The sequence below is a fragment of the Arvicanthis niloticus genome, chromosome 30 (assembly GCF_011762505.2).
Source record: "Arvicanthis niloticus isolate mArvNil1 chromosome 30, mArvNil1.pat.X, whole genome shotgun sequence".
NCBI classification, from domain to species: Eukaryota; Metazoa; Chordata; class Mammalia; order Rodentia; family Muridae; genus Arvicanthis; species Arvicanthis niloticus.
The window spans coordinates 3128763-3151375 of NC_133438.1; the positions used below are offsets into that span (position 1 = coordinate 3128763).

At 36.8% G+C, this 22613-nt stretch overlaps 1 protein-coding gene across 1 annotated transcript in view; it reads left to right on the plus strand.

The window, feature by feature from the left end:
* Positions 1-14167: 14167 nt before the first annotated feature.
* LOC143440773 (vomeronasal type-1 receptor 4-like) overlaps positions 14168-22613 on the plus strand; it is a 96917-nt gene continuing 88471 nt past the window's right edge. Inside the window, exon 1 of the mRNA XM_076927552.1 lies at positions 14168-14547. Within this exon, the coding sequence (XP_076783667.1) occupies positions 14168-14547 (380 nt within the window). The remainder of the gene's footprint in view (positions 14548-22613) is intronic.

The following is a 22613-nucleotide window of genomic DNA, read 5'->3' on the forward strand; positions in this document are numbered from 1 at the left end:
GGACAGAGCACTGGGTCCCCAATGGAGTAGTTATAGGACAGAAGGAGCTGAAGGGGTTTGCAATCTCATAGGAAGAACAACAATATCAACCAACCGGAACCCCCAGAGGTCCCAGGGACAAATCCACCATCCAAAGAGTATACATGGAGGTACACATGCTCCAACCACATATGTAGCGGAGGATGGCCTTGTCAGGCATCAATGGGAGAAGAGACCCTTGGTCCTGTGAAGGCTACATGTCCCAGTGTAGTGGAATGTGAGGGCAGGGAGGTAAGAGTGTGTGGGTGGGTGGGAAAATGCCCTAATAGAAGCAGAGGAAGGGCGGTATGATAGGAAACCAGGAAAAGGGATAACATTTGAAATGTAAATAAAGAAAATATCCAATAAAAGAAAAATATTAATAAGTAAAAAAATAAATAATAGTTGGTTTTCTACACCTTTGACCAAAATATCAGAATGAACAATATGATGGGAAATTTATTTTGATTCATACTCTTTCTATGGAGTCTGGTTATACACTTGGCAGTTTTTCTGCCTCATGCAGCTTAGGTCCTAGAATCATGGCAAGGGGTGGTAAGGAATAAAGAAAGAACATTCTCACAGACAGATATAAATGCATCTTGAATTGAGGATGTTCTCTGATACTGCTTCCACTGAAATTATGAACTCATATTTTTAGTTACAACACAGGATATGGTGGTCACTTTTGTCCATCACAGATTTTTGTAGGTGAAAAGTCTCAAGTTGGAAACATCTAGGATGAAAAAGTCCTAGTTGGTAATCTCTCAACACAATGATCAGTCTATCATAAAACCTCACACTCAGTCTCTTAAGGAATGCTTTGCTATTCCTTGTGTATCAGCCACAAATGTATTTTGGCTTTCTTTGTTTACCATGGGCAAATACTTTAATTTTGACAGCTTAACAGGTCTTTACCACATCAAAATGTATTACTGTCTACTCTGTCAGGTTAATAATGGCTGCAGCCATAAAATAATTTTAAAATCTTTCTGGTTTAAGCAAAAATATATGCTTAGTGATAAAACCTTAGCTAACTAGTAGGAACAATTGGGGTCATAGATCGTAAAAGAGAATCATCTATTGCCACATTACTAAACCAGCATGATTCCTAACTACTCTCTAAATGTTTATTCTATCATAATATAAGTATAGTAAGCCCAAGCTGATCTAACATGTGAAATGTGATTTAGAATAGATGAAAACCATTAGAGAGAACTGCAACAAACCAGAAATGTCAAGAAGAAGAGCTATTGGGTTTCCCAGCCCAGTTTGATACATCTACAACACAGCAACTACACATAGACTCAGAAATCATAGTGGAAGATAAGTTGGAATGTGTGCTAGAGCCAGAGGAACAGATTAGCTGTGAGAATTAATCTCCTGGAAATATCAGAGAGACTACACACATGAAGTCTCATCAATGGGACTTCCTAAGCAAGCCCTGAACAAAGATGATTCTAACATGTATGGTGACATAGACAGAATGAATATAATTTGCCACAACCATAGACAGAGAATTTGAGACAACCAAGGAATGCTGAGATTGGGAGAAATGATCTTGCCCAGAGGAGAACCTCTCATTTGATCATCTACTACCAACTTGTTGTCCTGAAATCTAATGTACATTTATGTGTGTTTCTGTGTAGTTGACGGTAAAGAACTAGAAACATGATTTGAGAGAGATGGAGATGTGCAAATTGGAGGGAAGAGAGAGAAAGGGAGATGTTGTTAATTATAATTAAATTTCAAAAACAATAGCATATCTTTACAAATTGAGAAGTTTGTTTTATGACAAATCCATAAAATGAAAGCCTCCAGAAGGAATATTGCAACATATAAATTTTGCGTACAAACTACATAGTCAGATAACAGTTTAAGATTCTTGGACAGAACATCATGTGGTTTGGGGAAGGCTGGAGGACAAGACAGAATCAGGGTACGGAACAAGGCGTATTTTAGAAAACAGAGAGATGATTTTTATAGTAAACAGAAAAGAAATTATTTTTATAACAATTTGAGTACTGATAATAAGAGGCATCAGGCTGATTCACTACCCAAGGAAAATTTCAATACTTTTATGCTGCTAAAAGCACATAGTAGTCTGGAAATAGTAATAAACTAACCCTTCAACTCTTACCTTTTATACTCAGAGATTAGTACTTCTCTCAGCCTTCATAGAAGCTTTATTGGCTTTCTATGGTGAATAACACAAAGGTCAACATTTCTTCTTCAAGGTACTGAGAATAGGTTAGGTACTTCATGGTAGTTCATGATTTCTAATAAACAGATCTCCCCCACCCCACCCCCCGTCCCAGACAAAGCACTGGTCTTGTACAGATGAATTCACTTGTTGTGATCATAGATACAAAACTTGCACAAGATCAATCTAGAAAAATCCCAGCTGATTGGAGTAGGTGTGGAAGTCCCATTCCTAAATGAAGAGCTAATGATCACAAACATCTTCTCATGGAAGAAGAATCAGGCTTCTTTAAGATTTCAACCTTTGCCCTGCCGGCTGGTGCCAAATCCAGGCAGCATATACCAGCTTATATGAGACATATCACACATATACAGCAGAGGACTGCATGCTCTGTCCTCAGTAAGGGGAGAAGCACCTAACCCTTGAGAGAGTTGAGATCCTGTAAGTGGGGAGGTCTAGTGGAGTGGAGGACATGGTGAACAGTCAGGCAGCATACAGTGAAGGGGACAAAGACTGTACTGTAAAAAGTGATTCTAAATAAAAATAATAAAATAGATTAAAAAGTTGATCATAAAAGTGAAAAGATTTCAAGATTTCAGAAACTACTCCTGCCTCTGCCCTAGAAACATATGCACATCAATATTTAGCGTTTTTTTTCTTTTTTTTTTAAATGATTGTTTTAAGGAGCAGATGAAATTTGGAGGGAATTGTGGTGGGTAGTTAAGAACAGATTTAGAAGAAAATAATCATTTATAGACTTTAGTAAAACACATATGCCTGTATGAACCACTCAAACATTTTAAGTAATGAAGAATGTAAATTTAAAAATAAACTATACTGATTAGAGTTGGAAGAAATCACTGAGGACAGGAATCAAGATCATCACACAGATCTCTTTAACTTTCTTATAAGTCTGCATTCATAGTTTTTGCACCTTTCATAAGAGACTTTTGTGCATTCAGGCATCATGAAAACACTCTTAAAAACATTTTATCACTTTGGATAAAATCACAGGAAACTTCCTGTAAATAGTTTTTATTAATCAACAACTAGAAAATTTTATAGATGATCTCTTCCCTCAAGGTCTGTGCTGTCATTGTCAATGAAGTTGAAATGAAAATTGTAGTTCTGAATGAAGTTGAGGTCACAGAGTCACAGACCTCTACTTCAGGTTTCAGTGACTCTCTTACAGAACTGCATATTAATGAGTCTGGATGTGCTCAATGAACCCATTGTCCCACAGTGGCAAGCAGCCAATCAGTACTTTGTATTTCAGACTGAGTAGCAGGGTCTGTAAAAAAAAAAAGAGAGGCCTGGGTAAGTACTTGGGTCTGCTAAAAGGAACCTGCTATAGAAAAAGATCTATGAAACAGACAGAGAAAGCACAAGAATAATTTTATAATTAAGAAATGTTTGAAAGACTTACAAGTTTTTCTCACCATGGCCCATTCCCTGTCATTTCTTACTGTAATTCTTACTGTTCCCAACTAAGGTTGGCAATAGGTAATACAAGGAAAATGCAATCCATCTGTGAAGCTGCTAAATGATTATGGTAAAGGGTCAATGTGATATCTCACCTTAACCTGAATGATGCGCACATTAATTTTTTATTAGATATTTTATTTACATTTCAGATGCCATCTGCTTTCCCCATTTCCCCTCCCTAGAAAACTCCTATCGTATGCCCCATTTTCCCTTTTGCTTTTATACAATTTTTAAAAAATATTAATCAAAGGCTTTATAAGTTTGGTAATGCTCAATCAGAAGTATAACCCAATACCTAAACTAGATATATCAACTATCTTTGACTGGTGGAGGCACGTGAACATCTGCCTCCATGTTTCCACCCTCTTTCTCTCTCTCATCACCTAGCTTCTCCTCTCCTCCTTCTCCTTCTCTCCTTACTCCTTCTCTTCCTCTCACCTTAGCTCCTCCTACATATCACCCTTCCTGTTAAAATAACACTTTTCTCTCAATATACAATTAGAGCATAATTATACCAATTTGTACCAGTGAGGTACCCAGTCCATCATTTTGTTGACTAACCAGAACCTTTGTCATCTCTCCTAACTAAAACACTTAGTTCTGAACCTGGCTTTTTTTCTTGGCTTTAGAATGAATGTCAGCTGAAAACCATCCACTCAAATCTTTTCTCTCAAAGTAAATATCCAGGATTGGCTATGAGACTATAAGTTCTCTACCCCATCAGAAATCCAGAATGACTGAGTTAACTGAGATTATGGGAAGCACAAAGCATAGCTTCTAAAACTTAGCCAATTTGTAGAGACTGCTGAACACCTGGACAGTCCCTATACTACAGAACGTTGGAGCATCTGATCTTCAGCCTTCTGGCCCAGGATCATCTGTCAGACCTTAGTGATGCAGAATTATTAAGGGCTGATTACTCTGTCTAGGCAGATATAATCAGTCAACTATTCTGCAAGTGTGTCATTTTCTGGACAGTGAATTGTCTGTAGATGGAAAGAGGCAATTCTTGCCTAGTGGCTGTCTCACCACAACTGGAGTAACTCCAAAGATACTCAACTTCTTCTTAGAATCCAAGACAGGAAGCTGTCAGGAACAGACAGGTCTCTAATCAAAATGAACATTAATACAGAAATGTTTGTAATGTCAATTCTGTGGACTTTGTGCAGATTAATTTTAAGTATTATATTACCATTTAATTTATCATGGCTCTATCCTAGAGGAAATATTACAATTGAAATGTAAGCAAGCAGTTCTGGGAAGTACAGGATGTAAATGTTTACAGTGTGGACAGAATTCATACTCGACACTGCACCTATACTCTGTTTACAGGCAGTAACTACATCTGTATTAAGTGGTCATTGGTACACTGTCTGTTTTGAAGCCTCCCCCTCTTGAATGTTGAAAGATAACATAGAAAGGAAGGTGAAGTTTGAATATTGAACAATTACAGCCAGGACAAAGTGTTATATTGGTTTACTTTTCCTGGTTTAATCGTACATTAAGCCCAACGTGAGATCATGTCTTTTCTCACTGTTTATTGTTGTTTTTCATGAATCATGGGCTCTTTTTCATGATAGTCCAGGGTTCTATTCCTCAGATAAATTTGGATGCATACCTAGTGATATATCTCTATGGGCAATGTTTAAGGTTTCACATATATTCTTCAGATTATACTATATTAACTTGAAAGCATGTCCTTTATTCAAACATATTAAAAGTTTATAATAGAGTCATCATAAGGAAATTATCAAATAAGCAAGGTGTGTATTGAAAATCTTTAATTCGAGCATTTGGGAGGAGAGTCAGACAGCTCTCCTGAGGTCAATATAGTCTACAACGTGATTTTAAGTACAGTTAAAGCTGTATAGTAAGACTTCAGTATGAGAGAAATACATTTAAGAAGGCAAAGATGTACTGAATTTTAAAGGAAATATGTTAGTAACTTAGTTTTGTCAGTTCCTATTACTTATAAATATGTTAATGTTTCATGTTAAAATTTTTACATCATAATAATGTTAGGAATTCATCTGTACTTTCTCCTCTGCAGGGTCAACAATTGACAATTGTACTTGCATATTATATATCAATTCTACCGTGTGCTTCTAAAACAAAAGTGAGAAATGGTAGAGCTTTCTGTCAGTTTAGATCACACAGAGAACACTTTATTTTATTAAAGCTCAAAGCATTAGTATTTGGCATTATCCTATAAAATAAAACTTTACAGTAAATTTTAAAGTTATTTTTATAATGGTTTATGGATCTATTATTGTTTCCTGTGCATTTATGTTTCCTCGGCATTTATATGTGCATTATGATATTGCAGTGCCTGCAGAGGCCAGTAGACTGTGTTAGAACCCTTGGATTTGGAGTTACAAGTAGTTGTGAGCCCCCCTGTAGTTGCTGGAAATCAAACCTAGCTCCTCTACAACAACACCAAGTGTCACTTACCATCTCTCTATTGCCCCCAAATTAAAAAAAAATTGTAGCAAATACATACAATAAAATACAAACAAAATGAACAAAATGTCAAGTGATGGACACAAAGTTTATGGATACAGGAGTATGTTGCATGCATATCGCATGGCTCTTTAAGTACACTCTGAGGTGACAATGTTTGTGCCACAGTAGCCTTATTAAAGACCTTCAAGCACCTACTGTGTCCCTAAGCATTTCTGCATTGAAAGTCTCACTTACCCTTTGTGTTTCTAAGTTTATGTCTTAGCTGTAGAAATAATGCTACTATCCAGACCCTACAATTATAAACATCAAAGAAAATGAGTGTATAGAGACTTATACATTGTCACTGATATTTGCTAATTGTACACATAACTAAAAATCTCTATTTTCCAATTTACACTTAATTTTTTTCCAGTATTTTAAAAAGTGAATATTTACAAGTGAGTATATTAAACTTCACTGAATGTGATCATTGTGACCATGCAGTACCCTTGAATGTAGAATTCTATGGTTATGGAGACGAATGTCCAGATAAGACCCAGAGACATCACAGATGTATGAAAAAGAGTGGTCTCACACTGTGATAGAGATTGATCACTGTTTCTTTTTTCTAATACTGTGTCTTACTTCTCTACACTAAATTTAGGAGGATATCCAAAAACTGATCTCTCCAATATATGGCACAGATGTTTATATATTGCTATCATACAAGGAGTCTCAAATTCCCCAGCAGGTCTTGGAATAAAGCTTCCTGTCAATTCTTGTAAATTTTCCCTCTTCATAGATGTGGTAGTGTAGGTCCACCCCTATCAATTTCCTAGAAATGTGCCCGGGCTCTCAGAAAGTAAACAACTCAAAGTAAATAGAACTTAAAGGCTTCCAAGGATGTTGGTTTTTCACTTTTGCCCTGTTGATCAGCACATAACCTAGATTGTAATAATTCCTGCAAAAATAAACATCAGATAAAGCAACAAAACCAAAACAAAGAACATGTTTGTGGTACTGTTATAGTCAATATTTTAGTGAACACATATCAGTTTCAATGTTCACACATATTTTATCATGTTTGTTGGGATATTAGTCTAAAATTTAATTAAGGAGTCTCATGTGCACACACCAGCTGCCATCTCTCAACAATCTTAAACCAAACTAAAGTTTTTATTTTTGTGATTTGTACATTTTCAATTAAGGAAAGAAAATTCATATCTATATATCTCATGGAATTTCACAAGCGAAACATTTCTTGGTATCCAGTAGATGAAGCATGAAAATAAGGCTTAAACATTTTCGAAGGTCTATAAATTTGTAAAATTATGATTATCCTGTGCCTGTATTGATTAATTCATCATGGGCTGTTACTGAGAACAGAGGGGTGATATATAGACTGAAGTCCCAAGAATATTACTAGAATATAAAGTCCATGTTTCTTCTCTGATACAAAGAAATTTATTTTGATTGTTATTCTAAGGGTTGGGTTTGTTTTCATGTAGGTTTATATTTGCTTCATGTAAGAAGATATGGACAATTTTTCACCCTGCTTTTACTGACATGCACAGTCATTGCCAGGTTATGATGTTGTTGGGCTTCCTGAACTATATCAAACTTTGGTATTTTCAACTATTTTTTGTAAACCTTTTGTTCATTTTAATTTTCTTTCACTTTTTTGGTTACTATTTTTAATGAGTTTCAATGCAGCAAGTTTCTTATTGGCTTTTTTACTATTTAGTGTATGGATTGAACCCATTCTTCATTCCTCCTTCTGTCTACACTAAATCTAGCTTATATATGCAGTGTTGTGTTTGGGCTACATTGATTTGGCTCACAGTGGATCACAGATTCACACCTGTCCAAGACCTATCTGGATTTGTGAATGGAACGCACACGCACACGCACACGCACACGCACACGCACACGCACACGCACACGCACACGCACACGCACACACACACCAGTTGATTTCTATATGTCTTGGCTATTTTCAAGGCTGGGCACTCTTCAACCTCCCCCTGCTACTGCAGGCCCTATAGGCGTAATGGCCACTCATTGACTTTTTCTCCTGCAGATTCTATGTCCATTAATAAACCACTATTTTGTGGCAATTTCTCCTTGTCCTCACCCCCTGCATCCTAGCTCAAGCAACTCTAAGGGTCCTTACCTATCTCCCTTTGCTCAGACATTAGCCACTGGCATCTTTATTTATCAATCAAAAACCAATTGGTGACAAAGACCTTTAGCATTTGGACATGCAGATGCCTGATAGAATCCAAACACTAGGAACAATTTCCAACACCTCATCTTTTCTGTCAAAAACAAACAAACAAAACCAAAAAAAACCCAACAATCTCTTTTCAGACAGATACTGAGTACCATCACAACAATTATGTAAATCACAGAGTATGATATCCAGCTCATCATATTTATCAATTAGGTAAATTACTCTACCATAATTTCTATCTTAAATACTTTACAATTCTATACCTGAACTACATTTTGATTTTAGCATGTAACACCATCTTATAACCACGCTTTCATATCTATATCATATGTCTCAATGCTAAGCAACTTAGGTTTATTTATGAGAGTATTTCTAGTTTTCAACTTTCATCAGAAATACAAGAGCAAATTAAGTATTACCTGAGTGTATAGGAAGCACAAAACATAGTTTCTAAAACTTAAACAATTATAGAGAGAGCTGACTAATTGGACAGTCCCTATTCCTTATAATGTTGGAGCATCTGTCTTCAGCCTTCAGGCTCAGAACCATCTGGTAGACCTTGAAATGGAGTAGGAACTAGGAAGGGCTGGTTTGTTCTGTTTTGGCAGAACTAAACTGTCATCTCTCCTGCATTATGTGTTCTTTCCTAGACTGTATATTTTGTCTGTATATGGATAGACCAATTTCTGCCTAATCACTGCCTTGCCATGATAAAAAACCTCACCTGGAGGTAAAGATGCTCAAATTATCTTTGAAGGAGAATGGAGAAGCTGTCAGGAGCAGACATGTCTTATTGTCAAATGATCCTTAATAATGAAATAACATTAGATGTCACATTCTGTGGATTTTTGAAGCTTTTGATGACTACATATGTAAAGTATATTTGAACTGTTAAACCTTACCTAGATTTAGACATTTTTATTTGAGTAAACTGAAAGCACTGTACTATAATTAAATTAGTATCTAACCTAATCATAAGTTTACTATCTGGACCTTAACTTGTATTATTTAATCATGTTAAACAGTTTGTAATAGCAGCTATTAAAAGACTGGATCAAAACCTTGTATTCTCACATGAGTGGCATAGGCACAATGCCTATCTAAGAGTAAAAATATTAAATTCAAATTTTGTATCAATATATAGATTTATACCAGGGTAAGATTAGGACTACACAATGTTTTGTTCAAAAATAAAATAGAGTAATCCATCATATTTTCTCCGTGTCCTAAATTATAAGCATTTCCTCCAAATTATCCCTTAAAATGACAGCCTATCTCCAGTTTGTAAAATACCCATAACCAGACACAAAACCCAGGGAACTGGGCAGATGAATCTTCATGGCTTCTTCTTGTTGAATAGGGGTGACAAGAAATTCTTTAAAGGGGTGAAAAGGGGTAGGAAAATTTGAAAAAACTGTTTAGACTTAAGAAAGCTCATTTAGAGCCAGGCAGTGGTGGCGCACGCCTTTAATCCCAGCACTTGGGAGGCAGAGGCAGGCGGATTTCTGAGTTCGAGGCCAGCCTGGTCTACAGAGTGAGTTCCAGGACATCCAGGACTACACAGAGAAACCCTGTCTCAAAAAACAAAAAAAGCCAAAAAACAAAACAAAACAAAAGAAAACAAAAGAAAAGAAAAGAAAAGAAAACAAAACAAAAACCAAAAGAAAGCTCATTTAGCATCTGTTATCCAGTCTCTGTTGAGAAAGCTCAGGGCTTCTCACTGTATCTGTCTGAAAGGTTGGATCAGGTGAGATCATCTGGAATTAGTTACAATTTTTGAAGATGTTTTGGAAGCTAGTCTCTGAACAGTATTAGTTCAATAGTTCTGAGGATGAATCTTGCCACACCGGTACATATGAATTTATCAACAAGATTTACCTGAAGTTTAGGCTAGAGATATTTTTTCAGTGTTATCAAATAACTATTAACAAGACTAGTGGTTAAATTCATTAATTTGATCAAAATACACGAATAGATAAATATTCCATCAAAATTATTATTATTAACTCAGAACAGATTTTAAATGGAATCAGTCTATTTGTTCTCTTATATATCTTGAATCCTTCATGGATACTGGCACCCCAAATATATTTTGAATAGATATAAGAATAAGTTTAGGTAAGAAAATATGTCAATTCATGAGACAAGTTTTTAGTATACAAAACAACTAACCACCTAAGGTATAACAGAAAGGACAATAACAAAATAAAAAATATCAGAGCAATTTGCCTTGCCAAATGAAAGAAAGTCTTCAAAATTAAAAAAAACAACAAAAGCAACAAAAATATGTATATCGAAGACTTGAAAGAGAAAGACAACTTCCCAGCTTTTGATTTGTATAAATCAAAAGATGAATTTTTGAGCTAGAGATATTTTTATACAATTACTGGGCTATTCCCTTGTCAAGGAATTAAGCTACCTGTCTTGTTTGTTTTTCTTGATTTTTGAAGATCTTCTGAGGTCTTCCCCTAAAATATATGATCCATATCACTTTGGCAGTAAATTTAAAACCCTTTCTCCTTTCCTGTCAATACAAATACAGAGCCTCTCTCCAAAAATGGCATGTCAGAAAATACAAGTCATTAAAGGTATAGCTTGACTTTTCTCCTATAGGAATTTTAATAGAACCACCCAAACTTATAACCACATTTATTTTAATAACTAAATTAATTCAAAACAATTAAAGCAATCTAAACAAATATTAACCATTGAGACAGGACTTCTTTACTATCTCCTGCTTTTTGATAAAAAAAAAAAGCGTCAATATTTATTTAAGATCAAAAGCCTCAATATTTTTACATCTATGTACAATTAATTGCCTTAGTGTGGAGATTAATAACAATGTTGGTACATGTTGTATTATACCCCTTTCTGTTTATATAATTCTCAAGGCCTAAGTTTCTACTGTCTGAGTTAGGTTAGGCTTCCTATCTCCTGCTTTCGATCTAAATTTATTTTAAGATTGAATGCTTCAATGTTGATTATTTATGTCTACTTACTCTATAATCCTATTTCCACATTCCATTTATGTCATACCCGCAAAAGCAATCCCAACAATATCATGTAGACCATGTTTAACAATTTTGTGAATTTGTCTCAGCATGACTTTTAAATTTCCTTAAAGCTTTTTTTTCATTCAATCTCTCTTCTGTCCTTAAAAAAATCAAATGTATTTGTTTCTCTTCTTTGATTATGTTTGTAGGAAGTAGGCTGCATCTATGATCTGGCTGCTTTCCTCCCGTTGTCTTCCTCCTAGCAGCCAGCCTGACACTTTTTTGCAGCACGGCTCTCAACTTCTCAGTTTAATCTCTTTGTATCAGTTTTGGACATGTGGCTCAGGCAAAATCTGTATATTCCATTCTATTCTTAAAACCAATTCAATAATTTTTATAAATCTCTATCCTCTATTTATCTGGTGGCTGAAGGCAGGCAGCTTTTATTTTCTGATTTTCAATAGCAGGCAGCCAGTGTAAACCACTGCAGTTGGCTGTTTCTTTGTTCTAGTTTCATGGCTTGCATGAGAACCACATTACTTGTGACTGCAATAGATTATCTGGTTGAGAAACCTAATCACCACTCTTCCTAAACTTGGTACGTGTCTATTGTCTCTTTCATTTGGGATTCTCTAAATGAGTTTAATAATAAGTGCTCCCACCAAGTTGCAAACCATCTGTAATAGTGTGGAATTTGGTCTCCTGGCTAACCACAGGTATGCATGAGCCCAGGAGCCATCTGAAATCACAAATGGAACACCCACACACATACAAATGCGTACACACACACACACACACACATACACACACACACAGACACCAGTTAATATTTAAAATGCCTTGGCTATCTAAAAAACTGGGCATTCCTAAATCTTTTCCTGCTACCCTAAAGCCAAATCACACCAGTGACTAATTATGAGAACTCTTACATGGCTCGTTGTCTTTATCTTCTACAGCTCCTATGTTCATTTGTATCCACTGCTTCATGAGGATTTCTTCTTCTCTCCCTGTGTCCTAGTCCTCACAACACTAAGGGTACTGTCCCAAATCCCTTTGTGTAGCCATTGGCTTCTGGCGTCTTTATTGATGGGTCAAAAACCAATTGGAGACAAGGACCTTTAGCATTTGCATGTGCAGATTCCTGATTGAGTAAAAAGCATTAGAACCAATGTCACATATACATGTTCCATGTACATTTCTCCTTTTACTTTCTTATCTTACATGTTTCCTTGCCTTTAAAAGACTCTCTCATATAGACATTTGATCTCATATATGGGTCCCATTTTAGTTTTGTGGATTCAAAGCATACCTACTCCCATATAATCATACATTTAAAATATTATAAGCTGAGAAGCAATATTGAGACAGAAACTACACTATTAATTTTTCTTAAGCTGTTTTACTTTACTTAAGAGAGTACTTTCTATTCACTGCTGTAGTCATTCTCCCAAGTTTTTCTGAAGGCCCAGTGCATGGGAAAGAATGATTGTAAATATTGGTAGTTCTTAGGGTCTTAGGGTCTCATTTCTTTACTTTTTTATAACTTCTATAGGCTCCAGACTTCACTGCCAATTCTGTCCTTGTTCTTGACTGTCAGGTTCCCTGTCCATAGCTCATGAGTGAGTAGAGCAACATTTTCATCACTGTGGCCTTTTGGTTCACCCAAGTGATGATGTACAGTTGCTACTTTCAGAATCTGCAATGGGATCTCCCTTGATCTAAAAAGAAATTTGTGACAACTTGACTTGCAGGCATGATGTCTTGAGAATTTTCTCCAACTGTACTGCATGGATGAGCTGACTGGTGCATGATGATTACACATACAATTTTTCCCACTTATTTATTTATTTATTTAGCATTCTAATAGGTGCTCATCCATCCCTCCCCTTAACCTCTAAGATGGTGAACACCGATGAAAATCCCCCCTAAGCCTGGCACATCAAGGCTCTATATATCTTCTTCCACTCCAGCCATATAAGGCAGACAGTTAGTAGAATGAACTCCAGAGACAGATTATAGCTTTAGGGACAGCCCATGGTCCAGCTGCTGTGAGATTCTATCACACAGGTTGTCCCCAGATGTCTAATAGCACAGACCTGAATGTGTACATATGTGTGTGTGTTTATGTGCTGTGATATTGCATAAACACTAAGTCAACTTAATAATATATATGCTTGAAACATCATTTAAATGTGGTCTATGCTTTTAATAGAATTGTCTTATCTATCACACATATGCACATATATAATATACTACTGAATGGAATTATTAATTTTTCATTATCTACCATTCGATATTAGATGGAATGTACTTTAAGAATTGATATGTTTGATGTTGGTAGTTTTCATTAAAATTGACTTTCATTATACCATAAACAGAAAATAAGAGTATATTCTTATAGACTTGGATTATTCTTGTTAGTACTGGTTACCTCTTTTCATTGCTTCTTACAGGCCAATTAATCTTGCTCCTAATGGTGTGTATTCTATGATTATGAAGGCATCTTTCTAATTTATAGTTGTGTCCTGAAACCTTAAGCAATCTTATGATATTGTATTATGTGTTAGTATATATTGTAACTTATAAATGCTACTTTAAAAACTTTAAGAAAGCATTGATATAGTACATAGAGTACATAGACTAAACTCTATGATGACATGGTATACCTGAGCTTTAATGATGCTTCTGATTTAGCCTCTCAGTATCTCTTCATGATTATTAATACTTTTCATTCATTTTAATCAGAGAAAATAGATGTGACCATCATCAAAAGAAAATAGTGCCAATCACAGAATGGAATTCTGGAATATGACCATCAAAATTATTTTCTTGTTACAAATAACAACTGGAATTCTGGGAAATGTCTTGCTTCTTATCTATTACCTAGTCTATTATAGAGAACATACATTAAGGACTACAGATTGGATTCTTATGAACCTAATGGCATCAAATGCCTTGATAGTTCTCTCTAAAGGAGTGCCTGACACATTGGCAGCTTTTGGGCTGAAGCAGTATTTAAATGATGTTGCATACACATTGGTTTTATACATTCAAAGACTTGGCCAGAGTGTGTCCATTAGCACCACTTGTTTATTAAGTGTCTTCCAGACCACCACCATCAGTCACAGGGAATCCTGTTGTAAGGATCAAATGATGAAAGTTGCAAAGTACCTGTGTAGGTGACTGAAGGGTGAAGGTGGAATGGAGATTAGACCTCGTGTTAGGCCCAACAAGGGAAAAGGTTCCTCTTTCTTGTATCAGTTGTAGCCATCTTTGGTTTAACCAGAAATTGACATCCTCCTCCTGCTGCTATTCTGGCTTCTAACCCCCTTCATGGGAAGTCCCTTTGCAAAATACCCAAATATGTTCTAAAACTAATACAAATAAGATGTATTCTTTTAAACTGCTTCTGTGCCTTACTTCATTTCTTCAACTGTCAACCAGCATGTGGCTTTGGTCAGTTTTTTCCCCTCATTTTAACCTAATGTTTGAGTGATTCTTTGGGGAGGTTCACATCATGATCCCCTATCACACTTACTTCCCAGTCTTTACAGCACCACTGAACCATGTTCTCCATTGCTTAGCAGGCAAGAAATTCAGGAAGCACCTGCAGTAGGTCCATGCTGGGTTCCTATTAGTAGACCCTTTGAGCAGCCCTATTTTATATAGACCTGTTTCTTTGAGAACAGCATGTCTCTATGTATCTCCCTGCTGTCAGTGCAGGTAGCACCATGAATTATTGGGCAAGATCTTTGGTCTTGAGACCTGATGGTTAAGAAGCTGCAATAAGGGTACAGATTCATCATTCTCAGATGCACTCAGCTCACAGAGGTCATCTTACTTTCCAATTTCCTAAGGTCACTTTTTAGAAGCATGTTCTCAAAGACTTAATCTATTTTCTTAGGTGTTCTTGAAATACTATGGATTCTTCAACATCCATTTCTACCAGTGTATCATACTTCATGACTTCCATGTTACTTTCATGGTTTTAGGAACTCTTCTATAATATAGGCAGGTGTAACAATCTGCTTTCTTGCTTCTTTCCTTTAAAGCTCCTTGTGAAGTGAATTGTAGGCAGCTCTGCTCAGGCTGCATAATGTCTTCTGTATATACATAATGTAAAAATTCACCATTCTGTACTGGATAACAAATTGAGGTATCTTTCCTAGAGAAAATTATATTTTCTTCCACTCAGCAAACATTCTATGCAGTAATTCTAACACTCAGAAAAATAATATCTTTACAGAAGATCATTGGGATGCCCAGAGACACCAGGACTACATGGAGGCATGCCATAATCAGGCTTACAGGTGAGACACACATACCATCCTGGTACCTGGCCTATTTGGGGCCACCATGGGGCTCAGAAGACACAGGGCTGATCTACCTTACTGAAGACACATTTTTCATCTGGCCTGCAACACTGTGCAAGTCATATCCAGTGCTGCAGACCACCGCCCACATCAAGAGACAGCTTGACTCTCAGTAGTCACTCACAACCAGGCTCACAGGTGTGACAAACCCCACCTCAATATCTAGCCTAACTTGTTCCCCCATGTGATCCAGTGGATGCAGGACCTATCCACCCTGCAGAATACATATCTTCCTTCGGGTATCCAACACTTCCCAGAGAAGATCTGGGAAGGCCCACTAGCACTGGAGGCCCACGAGCACACCAAGAGACAACTTGACATGCCTGAAAAGCAAGATTCTGACTTAAAGTCTCATCTCATGGAGATGATAGAGGTCCTTAATGAGGATACAAATATCTCCTTTAAAGAAATACAGCAGAACACAGGTTAATAGGCAGAAACCCTTTTAAAAAACACATAAATCTCTTTAATGAAATACAGTAAAACATAATCAAAGAGGTGAAGAAATTGGAAAAAAACATTCATGACATAAAAATGGAAAGAATTAAAAAATCTCAAAGGGAGGCTATCATTGAGATGGAACACCTAGGAAAGAGAACAAGAACTACAGATGGTAGCATTACCAACAAAATACAAGAGATGGAAAAGAGAATCACCGGCATAGTAGATACCATAAAAGATATTGACACAATCTTCAAGGAAAGTAGAAAGTGTTAAAAGCTCTTAACTCAAAACATCCAGGGAATTCAGGACACAATAAAGAGACAAAAACCTGAGAATAATAGAAATAGAAGAGAGTGAAGATTCCCAATTCAAAGGTCCAGAAAACTTATTCAACAAAATTATAGAAGAAAAGTTTCTTAACATAAAGATAAAGATTGCCATAAATGTACAAGTAGCCTACAGAATACCAAATAGATTGGACCAGAAAAGAAATTCCTTGGGTTACACAATAATAAAAACACTAAATACACTGAACATAGAAGAATATTAAAAATGTTAAGGAAAAAAAGCCAGTAACATATTAAGGTGGTCCTAACAGAATTGCACAAGAATTCTCAAAGGAGACTCTAAAGCTAGAAGATCTTGAACAGATGCCATGCAAACCCTAAGAAAACACAAATACTGGTCCAATCTACTATACCCAGAAAAACTCTCAATAACCATAGGTGGAGAATCCAAGTTATACCATGACAAAACAGAATTTAATCAGTATCTTTCCACCAATCCAGACCTACAGAAGATGATAGAAGGAAAACTCCAACACATGGAGGGAAACTATACCGCCTACCCCCCCCCCGAAAAAAACCAAACAGGATATTAATCAATTCACAACAAACCCAAAAGAAGAGAACAACACAAACATAATTTCACTTCTAACAACAAAAATAACAAGAACCAAAGATCATTGGTTTTAATATCTCTTAGCATCAATGGACTTAATTTCCTAAATAAAAAGATATACTCAGAGTGGATATGTAAACATGACCCAGCAGTTTACTGGAATACACACCTTGGTGACAAAAATACTGGAAACACACCTTGGTGACAAAGACAGTTACTACCTCAGAGTAAATGTCTGTAAAATTTTTTTGAAGAAAATGGTCTCAAGAAACAAGCTGGAGATGACATTCTTATATCCAATAAAATAGACTTTCAATAAAAAGTTTTTAAACGAGATGGGGAAGGACACTTTATACTCATCAAAGGAAAAAACGACCAAGAGGATCTTTCAATTCTGAACCTCTATTCCCCAATTCAAGTCAATTCAAGTTGTAAGAAAGGCCATATTTGAAAAACAAACAAACAAACAAAAAACAAACCAAAACAAAACAAAACATAAAAAACATTACTAAAGCTCAAAACATACATCAACCCTCACACAATAATAGTGAGACTTGGACAGTTGAGAGTCTTCAACACTTCACTCTCACCAAAGGACAGGTCATTGAAACAGAAACTAAACACAGACAAGGTGAAATTCACAGAAGTTATGAACTAAATGGATTTAACAGATATCTACAGAGCATTTCATCCTAAAACAATAGAATATACCTTCTTCTCAGCACGTCAGGGTGCATGCCCCAATATCAGCCTATAATTGGATACCAAAAGAAAAAGCCTCAACAGATAGAATAAGAGTGATATACTCTCATACATTTTATTAGATCAATATAGACTAAGGCTGGTCTTTAATAACAACAAAACAACAGACAGCGCACATACTCATGGAAAATAAACAACTCTCAAGGATAGTTTGGTGAGGGGGGAGATAAAGAAATCAAAGACATTTTAGAATTTAACAAAAATTATGGCACAGCCTACCCAAACTTACGACATAAAATGAAAGCAGTGCTAAGAGGGTAATTCACAGCACTAGGTGTTGTGTCAATATAGAAAAATTGGAGAGATCTTGCACTAGCAACTTAACAGCACATGTGAAAGCTCTAGAATAAACAGAAGTGAAGCAAACACACCCAAGATATGTGTGTGTGTGTGTGTGTGTACACATATAGTGAGAGAGATACATAGATATAAAAAGATATCGATAGGTGTACTGAATTCCCATGCAATTTATTACTCAATACCTATGCAGAGAAATTTTAATGCAGCAACATGGCTACTGTGGCAAGGGATGATACCCAAAGACCTTCTAGGTCTCTGTGATCCAACTGGAATGACACTTCTTTAATACATTCAACCAGAATACAAACCTGCCTTTAGTACACAACATTAATCTCTAACAACGTCATTTTTTTGGAGGAGAAAGTAGTCATTTTGTTAGTGATAACTAACCGAAAGGCAGGCATGATGAATCAGAAAAAGAGTTAACAGAGTGAGTAAAAGATTGGATTCACAACACTCTCAAAAGAACAGTGCAGGCAACGGAGCACTTAAGAGAGCAGTAGAGAGAAGGAAAGAGAGGACACACAGTTTTATTGGGATAATTTTACAAAGAAAGTTTGTAGGTGAAGTTAGAGGAAGCCAGGGAATTAGAAGGAACAAGATTACAATAGATTGCCAAAGATAATATGAGGCAGTGCAACACAATTCAGTGAGAAGTCAACTGAATCCAGATTGGATCAGTCACCTTGGAGAGGACTTTGTCACAAAATGTTGAGTTAACCAGCCAGAGTTCAGAAAATGCTAGAAAGTGTGAGTTTATTCAGAAATCACTACCTGAGACGACAATAACATCTGATGAATAAAAGTTACATTTACTGACCTCAATATGATATAGAAGAAAGAGAGCCATCAAGTTTCGTAGTTATGACCTGAAAGCTTCTCTGTTGGCTAGATCTCATTGTTAGAAAAAATACTGTGTAGGTTTTGTAGGGATAAAAATCAGGAATGTTCTGTCTAATTGCTTTACCCAACGTACTTCAGTAGTGTTCAGACAGGAAAGATGTGTCCATTGGTGATGTTGGCTTGATTGCTATGGGGTAGGTAAATGCTTGCTGAACACATTTTAGTTAAATTTCACAGGAGTCAATGCCATGCCTCACCATGTATTCTTTGGTAAAATCACATGCTTTGGACAGTCATGCCCTTAATGGTGAATACATTACAACTCAGTACTAAGAATAAGAGGCTGAGAGTGCTCAACACCAAATGAGATATCTGTCTCACCATTACATGTCATATATAAAGTGGAAATTCCTGTTTTCTTTGGAGCCTCAGTTGTATCATGTGATACTTTTCTGGATACTGTTTTACGATATGGTGTTTTTGCTGAAGAAAACATGTGAAAAGACGTTCAACTGAGAGCAGATACTTGCTGTTTTTCTGGAAGCAGCCTGGAACAAAACTACATGTGATGTTTCACTACAGAGAACACTTGAGAGAACATGTGATGATTGGAAATGGTATAATATAATCCAATAGATATTGGAGGATGCCTCTGGTATTGGTCTGCCTTGCCACTCTTCACTGGCAATTGTTTGGCTTTTTTGAAGATGATCTTTACTGATGATGCAGTGTGTTGTTTTATAACAACTCCTTAAAGAGAAATACCTACAAAGAACTTCTGGTGGTTTTTCAGCAGCTTCTGATGCCTTCTACAGAATGAGGCATTTAGTAGATGTTGGGGTCCACACTAGCCCCACGTTGGGGCAGCCAAAAAATGTCTCGGCCCAAGCAAAATGTTGAGGCCCGGGCCGACCCACGTTTGGGGGGGCCACTGTATCCTGGCCCACGCTGCCACTCAGGTCCGCGGGTAGGGGTGCAGCAAGATCGAGAGTGAGGACGGACTCGAACAATGCAGACCAGACAGAGTGTAATTCAATCCCGTTTATTCTTCAGTCTAAGTCCTACGTCTTGAGTTCCTAGTGCCTAGTCCCTTTCTCCTTTTCCCTCCAAGTTCCAAGTTACTTCTTCCAAGTTCTGTTCCAAGTCCCTGCTACCTGTCTTCTCTCTGCTGTGTTTGGTTCTCTCTAGAGCCAAGTGTCTTCTACCTAATGTCTAATTCCTACTCCAAGTTGTACTCCAAATTGTACTCTCTGAAGTGTCTCTTTCTCTCTTCTGTGTCTCCCTAATGTCTGAATCTGATCTGTTCTGTCTCTGCCTTTTATGTGTCTCACTTCTAAGCCGTGCCTTTTGGTCACACCTTTAATCATGCCCTTGTCTCTAACTCTTATCTCTAAGTTACACTCTTAAGTCACACACCTTTAATCTCACACACCTTTAATCTCAAGGTATCTAAACCAAGATTATGGAGTGTGCTCAGCTGTTGTAGGCTATGTCATCCAAGTCACATGTCAGGGTATATGGCTCAAGATGGCTGCAAAGCTGATAGCCGCTTTCTGCTATAAGTCGGCCCCAAACAAGTAGAGGCTTGCAGTTTCTTCTGGATCAACTCCCCTTGCTGATTTGTGAACGGTGCTTAGGAGAGTATTGGGCTGCCACTTTTGATTCTTCTTTTTTTTTTTTTCATTTTCAAGTGTTTACTAAGGTTCATTCTCAGATTTATGTGTGATATATTCGGTTACTAAAAGGCCAAAGAGTCTTAAGCAGAATTGAAACACAGAATTTAATATTTGCACATGGTTGTATATATAGTGTAGCATCACACCATAGAGAGTATTGACTTGTTTTATACATTCAGGTCATTTGAAACACTACTTAAGGCTATAATACCTCTGCCCACAATCTCCAAAACCCAGAGGAAACAGGACTCCCCGAGCTCTAACCTGGGCAGCATCCTGTCTGTGCTTGAGCAATTAACAGAGTTTGGGCCCCAGCGCTTACCCTAGTAGTTACACCCACCCCACAAAGTTCTGATACAACCAAGATAATAGGAAAGACAGGCTCCAGTCAGGGACAGGGCAGGTAACACTAAGGAGATACAGATGGCAAAAGGCAAGAGCAAAAACTTAAGCATCAGTAACCTAGGGTACTTGGCATCATTAGAACCTAGTTCTCCCACACTAGAAAGTCCTGATTCCACATATCACCCAGGAAAACAAGATTCAGATTTAAAATCACTTCTAATGATGATGAAACAGGACTTTAAGAAAGACATAAATAACACTCTCAAAGAATTTGAGGAGAACACAGATAAACAGCTAGAAGCACTTAAAGAGGAAACACAAAAATCCCTTAAAGACTTACAAGAGAACACAACTAAACAGGTGAAAGAATTGAACAAAACCATCCAGGACATAAAAATGGAAGTAGAAACAATCAAGAAATCACAAAGGGAGACTATGCTGGAGATTGAAAACCTAGGAAAGAAATCAGGAGTCATAGACACAAGCATCACCAACAGAATACAAGAGATAGAAGACAGAATCTCTGGTGCAGAAGATACCACAGAAAATATCAACACAACTGTCAAAGAAATTGCAAAATGCAAAAAGTTCTTAACACAAAATATCCAGGAAATCCAGGATATAATGAGGAGACCAAATCTAAGGATAATAGGTATAGATGAGAGTGAAGATTCCCAATTTAAAGGGCCAATAAATATCTTCAACAAAATTATAAAAGAAAACTTCCCTAATCTAAAGAAAGAGATGCCCATAAACATACAAGAAGCCTATAGAATGCCAAATAGACTAGATCAGAAAAGAAATACCTCCTGTCACATAATAATCAAAACACCAAGTGCACAAAACAAAGAAAGAATATTAAATGCAGTAAGGGAGAAAGGCCAAGTAACATATAAAGGCAAACCTATCAGAATTACACCAGACTTGTCACCAGATACTATAAAATCTAGAAGATGCTGGACAGATGTCTACAGACCCTAAGAGAACACAACATAGTAGCCCAGGCTACTATACCCAGCAAAACTCTCAATTACCATAGATGGAGAAATCAAGATATTCCATGACAAAACCAAATTTACACAATATCTTTCCACAAACCCAGCATTACAAAGGATAATAGCAGGAAAGCGCCAATACAAGGAGGGAAACTATACCCTAGAAAGACCAAGAAAGTAACGCTCTTCCAACAAATCCAAAAGAAGATAGCCACACAAAGATAACTTCACTTCTAATAACAAAAATAACAGGAGACAACAATCACTGTTCCTTAATATCTCTTAACATCAATGGACTCAGTTCCCCAATTAAAATACATAGGCTAATGGACTGGATACATAAATGGGACCCAGCATTTTGCTGCATACAAAAAACCCACTTCAGTGCATAGACAGACTCTACCTTAGAGTAAAAGGCTGGAAAACAATTTTTCAAGCAAATAGTCCTAAGAAACAAGCTGGAGTAGCCATTTTAAAACCTCCAGCCCGAGAACACAAAGGGGGGCATGGCTCCACCTGTATAGGTAGTTGAGGGTGGCCTTGCCAGGCATCAGTGGAAGTGGACAGCCTTGGTACCTGAAACTATGGATTCCCTAGTGTT